The sequence below is a fragment of the Euphorbia lathyris genome, chromosome 1, assembly GCF_963576675.1.
Source record: "Euphorbia lathyris chromosome 1, ddEupLath1.1, whole genome shotgun sequence".
NCBI lineage: Eukaryota > Viridiplantae > Streptophyta > Magnoliopsida > Malpighiales > Euphorbiaceae > Euphorbia > Euphorbia lathyris.
The window spans coordinates 67,991,951-68,006,938 of NC_088910.1; the positions used below are offsets into that span (position 1 = coordinate 67,991,951).

General features: G+C 38.1%; 1 protein-coding gene across 1 annotated transcript; it reads left to right on the forward strand.

The window, feature by feature from the left end:
• The first annotated feature begins 9,853 nt into the window (after positions 1-9,853).
• Positions 9,854-12,712, forward strand: LOC136200847 (protein CHUP1, chloroplastic-like). Its single transcript, XM_065991328.1, has 6 exons — positions 9,854-10,731; positions 10,827-11,708; positions 11,794-11,925; positions 12,003-12,184; positions 12,259-12,370; positions 12,438-12,712. Exons 1-6 carry the CDS (start codon positions 9,970-9,972, stop codon positions 12,648-12,650), a joined length of 2,283 nt encoding a protein of 760 aa, XP_065847400.1. The 5' UTR covers positions 9,854-9,969; the 3' UTR covers positions 12,651-12,712.
• The last annotated feature ends 2,276 nt before the right edge of the window (positions 12,713-14,988 follow it).

A 14,988-nucleotide genomic window follows, 5' to 3' on the forward strand; every position in this document is an offset into this window, starting at 1 on the left:
TGAGACTATTGGATCTTGATGTGTTCAATTGGAGAGAGTTTGCAATGTATGTGTAACTATTCTTGATATATTTCCTATAAATCTACATGATTGAATGAATGTTGACTTGTTTACATACAACTAGTTAATTTATTAGTCTTTCTGGACATCAGACTGCATCAGATTTTTGAGACATTTCGTAGCTTTCTCTTAGAGCCAGAGTTTTGATAGTATGAGAACGAAATCGGAAGAGAACAGATCTGATGATGCATTTTTATCCTCAATTGTATCTAGATATCAAGCTGGATAACTTCCTTATAGGTTCAGGGAATTTCTTATGCGCATAATACTTGTGTGTGGGCATGATGTTTTGGAATTTCTATTATGTGTCATTAGCTTTTATTTCTTTTTTTTTAGAGAAAATAGCCTTGAATTAAAAGATCAAACCAATACAAGGCAAAGTCGAAGAAGGAATATCTTTAATGAAAAATTGAGGAAGCAAGCATGCAAATCCCAAATTAGCCATAGAATGACTAAGAGTGAATTGGAGGCGATTACTAGACCTTTCAAGAAACAATTTATAGTAAGCCTCAATCCATTATAAACTGCTAACAACTCTCAATATTCCGGATTAACACAATTAACCATCGGGATAGCAGCGCTAATCATAACACGGCCTAAATAGTACCAAGCTACCACCGCAGTTGTGCATTTGAGGCCATTTGGTAGGAAAGTGGCATCACAATTAAACTTTACAAGTGGAGAAGGAAGCTTTCCAAATGCGGAAAGCATGATAGACGAAATTGGAGCTGCGAAAACTATTTTTTGTTCCATTTTATCGGAATTGAAAGCTGCCAAAATTGATTTTTCTATGCACAGGATCCAATCAAGTGACATGGCCTAATGGTGGATTTTCTCATGATTTCTTTTATACCAAAAAAGCCAAATAATAACACAAAAAGGCTTAAGTTCCTCCTAATCCATTCAATCAAAAACCATCAGCCACCAACCCACAAAATCTCTTCCACCCACTTTATAAAACTTTCCAAGTAAGGCCATTAAACTTCCACAGCTCCTATTAAGAGAAAAAGCTTAAAATATCCTCCTGATCCATTAGGTCATTAGCTTTTATTTCTAATGGTTTCTTTTTCTGACTTATTTTATTCGATTTCCAATTAACATGTTCCTTGGCTCAAATTTATTTATGTAAATGATCACTTTCAACCTCATTTTCACATTTATATTGCAGAGAAAATAACACTTTGATTGGAAAAGCTAGACGTGGTAGCATGAACACTCACCTTGTTATTTTCAAAGATTTATCTTTTATGACTTCTAGTGTTTATACCTTGATGTTCTATTATTTCCAAAGGGCCCTAGCATCAGACCAAGTTCTGGTATGCCTTCTGATGCTAATGTTGGTAGGTAGTCAGGTAATTCTGCTTTTTAAGCTCAATTTTTTTATTCTTGTATGCACATGTAAAAGATATAGTTAATGTGTGATTATGTACTTAATCATAAGTAGGGAAAAGGGTAGACTGGGTTGATCTTCAATTGATCCTTCAAGAAGGAGAAACTCTGGTCAAATTACTAGTTCATTGAATTTGTCAAAACAACAGGTTCCTGTTGCAAATGATATACCCTTATCCAAAGATCCCACTATAAGTTATTTGGTCACAATGTTATGCTTATGTGTTATATGTTGTCAATCAAACATGATCATTAGTTTTTCCTACTTTTGGAACTTGCTTCTATACCATTTTAAGATTGATTAGATACTTAATTAGAAAGCACAAGTTCATATTCATGTTTACTAATTATCTATGTCACATTTGCTAGCACATGTTGTGTCAACTATTTTTCTGCTCTATATTACAGCAATAATCTGAACTATTTTTTCTGTTGTATCTGTGCAAAATTTTGGTGTTATTATTTGCTAATTACTTTCTAAACTTTTTTTTTTGTATACTCCTGGATAATATCAACTTGAGTACCTTGAAGAGTTCGAATATCTTACAAGAAACTATCTCCATGTTTGAGAAAGTGCATGTCAAGTCCAAAAGTTTAGGATCAAAGACGTGGAGAGATACAATTTTAAGGTCTCATCACTCTGATTGTTAAGAATAAAATTGAGCCCTAAAATATTTCTATAGAAGAGGATTGTGAGTTATGTTAATGGTTCTGTAAATTAATACTTTAATACTTTAAGTTAAATTGTTGTACTTATTAAAAATTAATTAATGAAATACTTCTTATTTTATATATATATATTCTTTTTAATTTTTTTAATTTTAATTAAACTAATGTAAAAGAAATAATAATATTTAAATATTTTATTATATGTGAAGAAATTTGATTGAATTTGCCATGATTATGCTCGTGGCAAAGCAAGATTTTTAGCCACAAGTCTTCTATTTTGCCACGGTTATATTTGTGGCTAAGTAGGGTTGGTTGCCACGAGTTGTTATGTCTTGCCATATGTATTTTACTTTTGCCACAATTTTACCCGTGGCACAGGGGTATGATTAGCCACAGATTTTACCGTGGCATAAAAACCAATTTACGTCGCACCCATTGTTTTTCCGTGGCAACTACCTAGCCGCGCTCACTTGCGCGACGAAAGTTCTACTTTGAATTTTCGTGGCAAATTGTTATAGCCACGGAAAAATCATACTTGTGCCACGATTCTAACTGTGGCGCAAGTGAAGATTTGTTGTAGTGGTTCCTCGAAAAATATAGGGTTAATACATATATTTGCCCTTGTGTTTTCTCGGAAAAACAGATTTGCCCTTAAATCAAATAAACCCATAAAACTATCCCTGAATTTTCCATAAACCTGCAATTATACCCTAATCTGACGGAGCTGCTAAATGGGGATGACATCAAACCTTCCTATCTCCAGAAAAACTTCAGAAAAGAACAACCAATCACTGACAGAAAAAAAATGCACATTCAATTTCGATTAAAAGCAAGTTAGAAGAACAGATTTGTCAAAATTCATTTTCATAAAAGCTCAATCAACCTAATAAAATGGCGTCTAAACCTCCCAATTAATCCAAAAGCAATAGCAATAGAAAACAATAAAAACCAAATGAATTTTGGTTGTCGTCATCCAATTTTTTTGGAGACAAGAAGGTTTGATGTCATCGCCGTTTAGCAGCTCCGTCAGATTAGGGTATAATTGCAGGTTTATGGAAAATTCAGGGATAGTTTTGTGGGTTTATTTGATTTAAGGGTAAATCTGTTTTTCCGCGAAAACACATGGGCAAATATGTGTATTAACCCAAAAATATATTTGACAAAATTTTACTTTTTAATTTTCATTTTAGTCCTTATACTTAATTATTTATATTTTTTTATCCCTAAACTAATTTCACTTCTAATCATTTTATTTATTTATTTTTATCCTTTTACCCTAAAAAATAATTCATAGTCATTTTATTCATTTCTCCTTGTTTCTCTTGCTGGATTCTATTATGTTATCCTTGCATGAACTAAACGTTTCTAAAATTTAAAAATATGAGATATTTTAAACAATATAGCTAATGACGGAGACAATAGGGTGGAAGGGGCAACTGTTCCCCTTTGCTTGGAAAAATTAAGAAAATAAATAAATTTTGTACTGTTAATTTTTATTTAAAATTTTAATTATATTTCTAATTGATATCTTAAAAATCAATTTGAACAGTATATTAGGGAAAAAACATTTTGTCTCTCTCGAAAAAGCACGAACTGCTCGACGCCACGCTACCTCGGTGAAGGGTCGTCGCCGTGTGCTGGGCCGGTGAGAGTGTCCTTTCCGACGTCCGGTGAAGGTGTCTCTGTTTTCCGATCAGTGGTGGTATTCAGTAATTTTGGTCTTGGTTTCTTGAAGACTTAGGTCTCTGAACGCTAACCTAGTTCAGGAGGCGGGTTCCGCGGTGGCCGTGGATAGGTGCGAGGGAGGCGCGGGAGGGTGGGAGGCGGATTTCTGGTAAACGGCGCTGCTGCATCGCCGGCGAACCGGCTCGGGCTCTCTCGGTTGCGATTTGCGTTAGTCAGAATTGGGGATTTCTAGTGCTGTACAATTTTGAAGGGCTTTTGGCTGCTGGTTAATTTATTTTGACAGGAATTCTCCTTGCAAACATTACATCAAATGGAGAGGGATCTAGAAAGGCTTAGAATTGAAGGAGATGAAGGTGGGTTGCTTGATTTGCTTCCACCGGCTGGGCCAGAAGTGGAGATTGGTACGGGTCTTCGGTTCTTAGGAAGATTTGTGGCTGACAGGCCTCTCAATTTCTTGAGCATGAGAAACAGAATGGCGGCTCTATGGAGGCCAATGCGAGGGGTCGATATTCAGGAGGTAAGCTCTAACCTATATTCTTTTGAATTCTTTCATCCGATGGATAGAGATAGGGTTATTGCTGGAGGTCCTTGGTCGTTTGATAACTATATACTGATTATGAATGTCTGGAATTGGGGTGTGCACATAGATGATGTGAATTTATTGAATTACTCTATTTGGGTGCAAATTTATGGTCTTCCTGTGGGGACTATGTCTGAACTGGTTGGCAAACAACTAGGAAACTTCCTAGGGACTTATGAGGAGTATGATTTAAACAATAATTCTGGAATTCATAGACAGTTTATGCGTATCAGAGTCAGTTTGGACAGTGAACGCCCTCTCAAAAGATTTAAAAAACTGAGAAGCATTGGGAATGTGTGGTCTTTAGCTACTTTCAAATATGAACGATTGGGTATTTTCTGCTATGTGTGTGGTTGTCTGGGGCATACAGAACGCTTCTGCGAGAGAGTTTTCAATATGCAGGGGGGCGAGATTCAGAGAGAGTGGGGGGAATGGCTTAAAGCCCCAGTCAGAAGGGGTGGGGATAATAGTGGAGCAAAATGGATGGTTGATAACAAGGGAGGTGGGGGGATGAGGGGGTTTGGAGGTGGTAGGGGAGGGGGACTGTACGCTTTGAGGAATATAACAAATACAGGGAGAGAGAAGGAAGTGAGGGGGGTGAATAAACAAGCGAGGGAGGGGGAGAGAGAAGTGTTGATTTGTCCATTTTCAGGGCCTTTCTTTAAGCCTTTAGAGAACGACGAAGGTGAAGGGATGGGGGTGAGGTTGAGGAAGAAAAGGGGGAAGATACTGAGATGGAATTGAATGATGTCAGGAAAAGAAGAAGGGAGGAAAAAGGAAAGGGAAGGGAGGGGGAGGAAGAGATTAGGCAGGATGGGGAAGTCTCTGTTCTTGGAAAGGATAAGGGGATTTCTATAGATATTGGTTCGGCGAGCCCTAAAGAACAGGGCCGCCGGGGAGAATGAGTTGCCTAAGCTGGAACTGTCGTGGTCTGGGCAACCACCGGGCAGTTCGCTCCTTAAAGGAGCTTGTTTCGTCCCAAAGCCCTAACATTATATTCTTGATGGAAACATTAGTAGATGATCAGAGAGTAAGCTTGCTAAAACAACAGTTAAAGTTTGAGGGAGCATTCCCAGTGAGTAGAAGAGGCCGTAGTGGAGGATTAGCTTTGTTATGGAAAGCAGGGATTCAGGTGGTGATCAAGAGTTTCTCTGAGCATCATATCGAGGCAATTATCACTGAGCCCTCTGAAGGGGAGTGGAGATTAGTGGGTTTCTATGGTTTTGCTGACCGCAGTAGGCATGGAGAGTCTTGGGAATTACTGAGAAGGTTAGCTAGGGATGATTCACTCCCATGGCTAGTGATTGAGGATTTTAATTGTATTCTGAACCCTGATGAAAAGGTGGGTGGAGCAGTATATCCTACCCCCTTAATGCAGGATTTTGCTAAGACAATCGAGGAGTGTGGGTTGAGTGAATTGATTCTGAACGGTAACCGCTTTACTTGGGAAAGAGGTAGAGGGTCCGATCTCTGGGTTAGAGAAAAACTGGACAGGGGCTTCGCGTCGGCTGGATGGCTGAATCGTTTTGATAATCACCACCTCAAAACTTGTATGACTGGTTATTCTGACCATCTTCCGCTTCTCCTTCATCTGGTAAGGGAGAGAAGCAGAAGTAGAGAAAGGAGATTCTTTTTTGAGGAGGCTTGGCTTAAAGAGCATGAGTTTAGTAATCTGGTTAAAGGTCATTGGAGAAGCCAGAGGAGCAAACCAGTTCAGGAAAATTTGGAGAATTGTGTGCAGAAAATGGCGATTTGGGGTAAGAATTTCAATATGCGCTTCAAAAGCCAGATTAGGAAATGGAGGACTCAAATGGAAAGATTGCATGGTAGCAGAAGCATGGACTCTATAGCCGCTTACTTTCTAGCCAAACGTAAACTTAATGAGACCCTGGAAGCTGAGGAAAGTTATTGGAGACAGAGGGCTAAGATTTTCTGGCTGACAGAAAGGGACAGAAACACACAATTTTTCCATGCCAGTGTCAAAACCAGACGTCAACAGAATTCTATTTCCTCGCTGACAGATGAAAATGGGACTGTGATTGATAACCAAGCCGATCTACTAGACCTTGCACAGATTTACTTTCAAGATGTTTTCTCGGCCTCGATTTTGAATAGGAGTGATACTGTGCATGTAATTAATACGTGTATCAGCCCTGATATGAATGAGTCACTTGTGGCCCCTTTTAACCAGGAAGAGTTTAAACAAGCCTTATTTTCCATGAGTCCTAATAAATCTCCTGGACCTGATGGTTTAAATCCGGGATTTTATCAAGCCTTTTGGGATACATTGGGGAGCAGATGTGGGAGCAGCCTGCGCGAAGTGGCTCAGTGAGGGGGAATTTCCAAGCGGAATAAATGACACCACAATTGTTCTGATTCCAAAGATTGACAACCCTAGAATGCTGAAGGATTTTCGCCCTATCGCCCTATGCAATGTTATTTACAAGATAATTGCCAAGGCCTTAGCTAATCGACTGAAAAGGGTGCTCCCTAAGATTATTGGGGAAACTCAATCTGCTTTTGTTCCTGGAAGGTCTATAATTGACAATGTACAGGTGGCTTTTGAAAGCATTCACTATATGAAGAGATTGAATAGAGGGAAGAGGGGTCATGTGGCCCTAAAAATTGATATCAGCAAGGCCTATGACAGAGTTGATTGGGACTTCCTTAAAGCAGTTATGGGCAGAATGGGATTTCATGAAACCTGGATTGGTTGGATGATGCTATGCATAACAACTGTGAAATATAAGGTGGCTATAAATGGGGAGTGCTCGGACCAAGTTGTCCCTGGCAGGGGATTAAGGCAAGGGGACCCTCTTTCTCCCTACCTTTTTATCCTGTGTGCCGAAGTCTTATCTAAACTGATCCGCAAGGTCGAAGAAGAAGGGCTTATTTCAGGGTGTAAGATATGCAGAAGGGCACCGACAATAACACATCTTTTCTTTGCGGATGACAGCTTTTTGTTCTTTGGGGCAACTATTGAGGAGACCAGAAAGGTCATGAGCATCCTGTCTGAATATGAAGTGGCTTCGGGCCAGGCAGTAAACTTAAGCAAGTCAGGAATCTTTTTTAGCCTTAATGTGCCGGCGCCTCTGCAATTACAGATTAAAGCACTACTGGGAGTAAGCACTCCTCTCGACACTGGCAGATATATGGGTCTGCCGTCACTTATTGGGCGTTCAAAACGCAGGATTTTTACGTTCCTGATTGATAGGCTGCGCAAGAGGTTTGGTGCATGGGGTCTCAAATTCTTGTCCCAGGCTGGGAAAGAGGTGCTGCTAAAGTCTGTGGCTCAAGCCCTTCCAACATTTTGTTTGAGTACGTTCCTATTACCTCTATCTATCTGTGATGAGCTGCAAAAATTAATGAATTCTTTTTGGTGGGGTATGAAACCTCAGGGTAGTAGAAACATTCATTGGTTTGATTGGGGAAAATTGTGTAGACCTAAAGAGTCAGGTGGGATGGGTTTTAAGAATCTACATGTGTTTAACCTAGCAATGTTAGGCAAACAGGGATGGAAATTACTAAAATTCCCTAATACTTTAGTGAGTCAAATGTTCAAAGCTAAATATTACCCTAGGGAGGACTTGCTACTCTCCAAATTAGGCAATAATCCTAGTATGGTTTGGAGAAGTATATGGGAAGGTATTAGTATATTGAAAACAGGGGTTAGATGGAGAGTGGAAAATGGCAGATCAATCAGAGTTTGGGAGGATGAGTGGGTTCCTAATCTTGAGGGTTTTTGTATAAATTCCTTTTTGGTTCCTGGAATGGAAAACTTGAGGGTAGCGGACCTGTTTCTTGAAAATGGGAGAGGATGGGATATACAGAGATTAAACAGCTGCTTTAGCGAAATGGAAGTGCAGGCTATCAGTGATATTATCCTTCCATACAATGTAGGGGAAGATATGAGGATCTGGCATTGGTCAAGAGATGGACACTACAATGTTCACTCTGGCTATTTGTCAGGTATGGGGCTTGTTGAAGCCAGCAGTACCCAAGAGGGGTGGAAGAGATTATGGAAGCTGAGGATTCCCACAAAACTGAAGCAGTTTATTTGGCGCTTATGTTCAAAGTGCTTACCCACTAGAGCCCGGTTGGCCCAGAGAAGGGTCCCTATTTCAACTGAATGCCCAGTATGTGTGGAACAAGAAGAGACAGATAACCATTTATTTATTGATTGTTGTTTCGCAGGTGACATTTGGCGTGTAGCAGGTATGTCTGTGCCTAGAGTGGATAACAGATACCTTGGCGAGTGGCTTCTCCAAGCCTTGAGCAACTCAGAGACGGAAGAAATTGCTAGAATCTGTTGTGCACTTAAAGCAATCTGGGACCACAGAAACAGAGTCTTGTGGCATATGAGATGGTGGCCGGCAGACACGGCATGGCGCATCAGCCTGGAGGATGTTCAGGATTGGAAAGCTTATCAACAGAAGACCCCAAGCAATCGACAGATGCAAGTAACGCAATTACAGCCGAGAGGTAATCAACTTTCGCCAAACCCTCAGCATAGATGGACCATGCCTAGTCTAGGCTTTATCAAATGCAACATCGACGGTGCCATTTTCAATGATTTAAACAGCAGTGGTATGGGAGAAGTTGTTAGGGATGAAAGGGGAGTATTTCTCTTTTGTAGTAGCAGTCTTATCCCAAGTGTCAAGGAGCCACGCGTTATTGAAGCCCTTGCAATTCACACAAGTCTGTTGTGGATTGCTAATTTGGGCTATTCTGCTGTTATTTTTGAATCTGATGCCAAGGTAGTGGTAGATGCTATTCTCTCCGAAAAGCAGGACATTTCGGAATTTGGTATGATTGTGGAGGACTGTCGTATTTTGTTACGATCCACCCCATCCTTTAAATTAGCTTTTATTTCTCGCTTAGCGAACAGTGCGGCTCATTTGGTAGCTAGGCTTGCCTGTTCCAATGCTAGCGATTTTGTTTCAATTACTGTGCCAGACTGGCTTGTGAACACTATTTATATGGATGCAAATCCAACATCTATCTAAGTTTCGCTTTCAGGTTCAAAAAAAAAAAAAAAATCAATTAGTATTTTTAATTGCTTAAAGTTATCAATTAAATTTTCAACCTTGTAACCAAAATTTAAAATATAAGGAAATATTGATTGAAATTAAATTTTATTTTAATTACAGAGATTCCATTAACGATTTTACAATACGTTCTAGACGTAATTAAAGATGGAAATTCAAAATATTGCAAGATTTAGATTTAAGAAGGTTAAATTTAACTATAAATAAGAAAAAGACGAAGATTGAAGCACGTGTAAGTACGTAACAAAAAGAACCTTAAACCTATTTGTAAATGGGAGCCAGTTCCAGTGGGGCCTCTGTGACAATACGACCGTTGGTAAGAGAAAGCGAGAAAAACAAACAATTCAAAATTCAAAAATTCAAATTGTTGGCAATAAAGTAAAGCTGCCACTTTGCGCATTCTATTTGGGGAAGAGAGAGAGAGAACACTTCAAATTTGAAATCCCACGACACTTGACTCTCTTCTTGTCTCTATATGATAAAACACGAAATTGCTTGAAATGGCTCCCTCTGTTCTCTGAACACAGTTGTTGCACAATGAGAGAAGATAACCCTTTTGAAACAAAATCAAGAACCTCCAGATTTGCTGATCAAAATCAAGCACCAAAGCCAAAACCCAATCCGAATAATGCTTCAAAGCTCCGTTCTTCTTGGGGTTCACACATCGTTAAAGGCTTCACAGCGGAGAAGAAGACCAAGCCCCAAAATGCAGCTCTCACAACCAAGAAAATTCCCCTATCAAACTCAGAAACCACTAATCAAAAGAACAATCCTTTATTTCCATCTCAATCAAGAGTTAAAAGATCTCTCATTACCGATCTATCTTGCTCTGTTACAACAACTCAAGTTCACCCACATTCCTATCAGACTAACCACCGGAGACAATCTTCAGGCTCGCGTGATTTGTTTCTCGAATTAGACCATCTGAGAAGCTTGCTACAAGAATCCAAAGAAAGGGAGTTCAAGTTGCAAGCAGAGGTATCAGAGCTTAAAAGAAACGAAAGGTTACTTGATCTCCAAAGGGAGATTGAATCCAAGAAGAATGAGGTCAATGAGCTTTCAAACAGAATTGGGGTGTTGGAGTCCGAGAAAAATGTACTTTGCGAGCAAGTTGCTGAAATGTGTTTCATGTCGGAGAAGAAGAACAAGGAGGTATTGAAGAGGGATGACAATGAGAATTCAATGGAAATGGTAGAGTTAAGGAGGTTGAACAAAGAGCTGCAAATGGAGAAGAGGAATCTTTCTTGCAGATTATCATCTACGGAGACCCAATTGGCTTCTGTTTCCAAAGCTTCCGAGGTATTCTCTAGCTTTTACAATGTATATACTAGCTTGAACTTGAGATTGAGATTGATGATTTTACAATGTATGGTCTAATAAATTAATTATTGCAGAGTGATATTGTAGCCAAAGTTAAAGCTGAAGCATCTTTGCTGAGACTAACAAATGAAGATTTGAGTAAACAAGTTGAAGGTCTGCAAATGAGCAGGTTAAATGAGGTTGAAGAACTTGCCTATCTGAGGTGGGTGAATTCATGTTTGAGAGATGAATTGCGCAATTCTATCTCAACAAATTCGGATAAGGCTTCAGTCCTTGACTCAGCCGAATCATTCACTAGCGGGAACACAGAACACTTAGATTACAGTAGTGCAAAGAGATTAAATTTGATTAAGAAGTTGAAGAAATGGCCTCTTACTGATGAGGATTTGCCAAGCTTAGAATGCACTGATAAGAGCTGGCTACATTTAGAGGAAGGAAGAAGTCCAAGAAGAAGACACTCTATCAGTGGATCAAAGTTGGGAATTGAAGAAATGTTATCAAATAAAAGAAGGCAATCTGATGGTTTTACGTGCACAAAAGAATTGGAGAAAGAAACTAGTATGGATCAAAGAAATTGCATAGAGCATACTAAGTTAGTGTCATGCTTTGACGTTGAGAAAAGGGCTTTGAGGGTTCCAAATCCACCTCCAAGACCCTCATGTTCAATTCCTACTGGACCTAAAGAAGAAAGTTCAGCTCAAGTTGCACCTCCACCTCCACCACCGCCTCCACCTCCACCTCCACCTCCACCTCCACCGCCCAAGTTCTCAGTGAGGACCAATGCAGCAGGAGTGGTGCAGAGAGCTCCACAAGTAGTTGAGTTTTACCATTCACTAATGAAGAGAGACTCCAGAAAGGAACCTGCAAATGGAGGAGTCTGTGATGCCTCAGAGGTTGCAAATGTTAGGAGTAGCATGATTGGTGAAATTGAAAATAGATCATCACATTTGCTTGCGGTAGGTTGCTTTTCTGTTTCTTTTTTTTGTTTCTTTCCCGGTTCTAGTCAATTTCATTAAGGTTTTACATGTCTAATAATTTCAGATCAAGGCAGATGTTGAAACTCAAGGAGAATTTGTAAATTCACTGATCAGAGAAGTGAATAATGCTGTGTACAAGAACATTGAAGATGTTGTGGCATTTGTGAAGTGGCTTGATGATGAACTTGGTTTTCTGGTAATATTTAATAATTTGTAATTACATAGAGAAAAGTGATATTATTAAGTTAATAATGTTGTTGAAAATGATGAAAGGTGGATGAAAGGGCAGTCCTGAAGCACTTTGAATGGCCAGAAAAGAAAGCAGATACATTGAGAGAAGCAGCATTTGGGTACAGAGATTTGAACAAGTTGGAGTTAGAAGTGTCTTATTACAAGGATGATCCTCGGTTGCCTTGCGATATTGCACTCAAGAAAATGGTGGCATTATCTGAGAAGTAAGTATCTTATCTTATCTTTTTTAATTGTTTATTTGATTCTAGTCTAGGCTAATCATATATTCTTGTTCCAGGATGGAACGTACAGTTTATAACCTTCTAAGGACAAGAGATTTGTTGATGCGTAATTGCAGTGAATTTCAAATTCCAACAGATTGGATACTTGACAATGGCATTATAAGCAAGGTAATGAATCCAATTAACAAGTTATGGAAATAATTGAATGTTTGATTAATTTTGGATGAAATTGCAGATAAAATTTGGTTCTGTAAAACTGGGAAAGCAGTACATGAAGAGGGTAGCAACAGAAATAGAGTCAAAAGCAATGGAGAAAGATCCAGGGCTGGACTATATGCTACTTCAAGGGGTTAGGTTTGCTTTCAGAATTCATCAGTTTGCTGGAGGATTTGATGCTGAAACAATGCATGCTTTTGAGCAACTCAGAAACCTCAACAAACAACATTAAATTAATCCATACTGTATATTCATTTGCTTTCCCATTTCCAAATACAAACCAATTTTGCTATTTCTTTCTTTCTACAATATAACTATTTAATAACCAAAACTTTTACAAACAAAAAAAGAGACAATTCCTTTCAAATAGTACCTCTTAGCAATCATCATGTTTTCTCCTTTAGGACCATGAGATTAAACATACCACAACCATTCAGTCACCTTCCTTTGGCAAAACAGTACCATGGACATTACAATTTCACATATTGATTCTTTCCAACACTTCCTTAGCATACTTCTTTTGCCACAAATTAATTTCATCTTTGCTCTAATAGACTTCAACTCCAAGAAAAAACTTCATTTTCCCCAAGTCTATCATCTCAAACTCCTTTTGCCGTGACAACTTAAATTCTGTGCACATATGCCCATCATTCCATTCCATGTGTATATCAAATCGTCAACATAAAAACTTAAGCAATAGTTTCTCTCCATTTTTGTTTAAGAACAAAATGTGATCATAGTCGCTTTTTTGAAACGCTTCCTTCCTCAGTCGATACACCTTGTTTTCCTCTCCCTTTTTTTGACAAACCCTTATGGCTGATCAATGTATACTCCCTCTTTCAATTTCCTGTAACAAAAAAAAAAAAAAAGAACTTACACTCAGATGCTACTGCTAAAAGAATCCTAATGGAATCCGAACACGCCACTAGCAAATATGCTTCATTATAGTATACTCATATTGTTTGTGAATACCCTTTAGTGACGAGTCTAGCTTTACATTTGTCCACTTTGCCTTCTTCATTTAATTTGGTTTTATAGACCCATTTAACATTAATTCTTCGCTTGATATTGCAGTGACAAATGCTCCTAAGTCCGATTTGCCTCCTCCCACTTCTACTCCTTCATATCTTAATCAAAGCTTACTGGATCGTCGTGGTAGACATGGACGTTAAATGATATTTTAAATAACTTTAATTCTTCAACTTTTTAGGTTTGAGGTCATTTAGGTGTTGTTTTCTATGAGAGAGAAAGATAATGTTTAGAGAGAGAAAACTCCAAAAATGATGATTTTGAAAAATAAAAAATATGGTTCCATAGTAAAATATGATACTAAACAACTTTAATTCTTGAAAATTTTCATTTTGATGTCGTTATCGGCTAAATTTGACAAAGTAAAAAAACATGCAAAATTTTGCAACCACATGGTTGTGTTTGCAAAAACAAAAGCTAATTACAACTATTCATAAATCAATAAAACCAATTTGTCCTACCTACATATATATTTCGGCCACCTCTCTCTCTTCACTCTCAAATTATCATTCCGTCATTCGGTCTTAATTCAGTGTGTGATCCATTAGGTTCTTACCACTATTAGTCATATACATTTATTGCAAATAACTTAAACAAATCAATTAAATCAAACGTATAACAGAATGAGTGCGCAGACTACTTTATAAGAACCGTCACATTCTCCTAGAGCCATAAGAAGTCATGTTGACTTTGACATTTACCTTTTCGTACTAGATGCAATACATTTTGATTCTTCGTCAGCTATATCCTTAAACAAATACATAATTATGGAAACTGTCAAGTTACATATAATGAGACATTTGTTTTACTTGTCCAGGTAGAATTAACTCTGAATAGATAGGTTAAGTAAAATCTTCATTTCAACTCTTAACCCTATCACCTTGCAAGGATTTCAAGTTAATTATCCACAAGAGGTCATGTATATATCTCCTATTTATCAGGAGTGCTGAATACCCAATCTATCATTAACTATCTCATAATTACTTTATGTGATATCCAATCTCAGCCGGAGGCACACCCCAGGTATCAGTCTTGTATGGATCATGCTAGGACAGAGTCAAAGTATCACACTCCATAATCCATAATCACTAATTAATGATTGTTTGAGTCTGATGATTACGTATACCTACTAATACATTTGAGATAAAACATGTGACACTAGATAATCAATCCATCCATCATGTTATCCCAAGTCGGATCTCAATCCTAATAAACTCTTTCATCAGATCCATGTAACTGTCTAGATATATGAATACCTAAAGCTTATGAGATCAGCTTTCTGTTCATGATCATAAGACATTGTTACATGCAAGTCTCTAAGGTATTATGTTAATCCCTTAAACATAATACTTGACTTGTGTTAATTTAAGTTAATTAATTAATTAATTAGAATCATAAAATATAGTCCGACTTCATGCTTGTATGAACACTTGTAATTACTTTTATAAACTTGGGATTTATTTTATTTAACCTGTTCAGTTATGAATAAAAGATAAATGCCTTTATCTAGTTAAACTTATTATATCATATAAATCAAATGA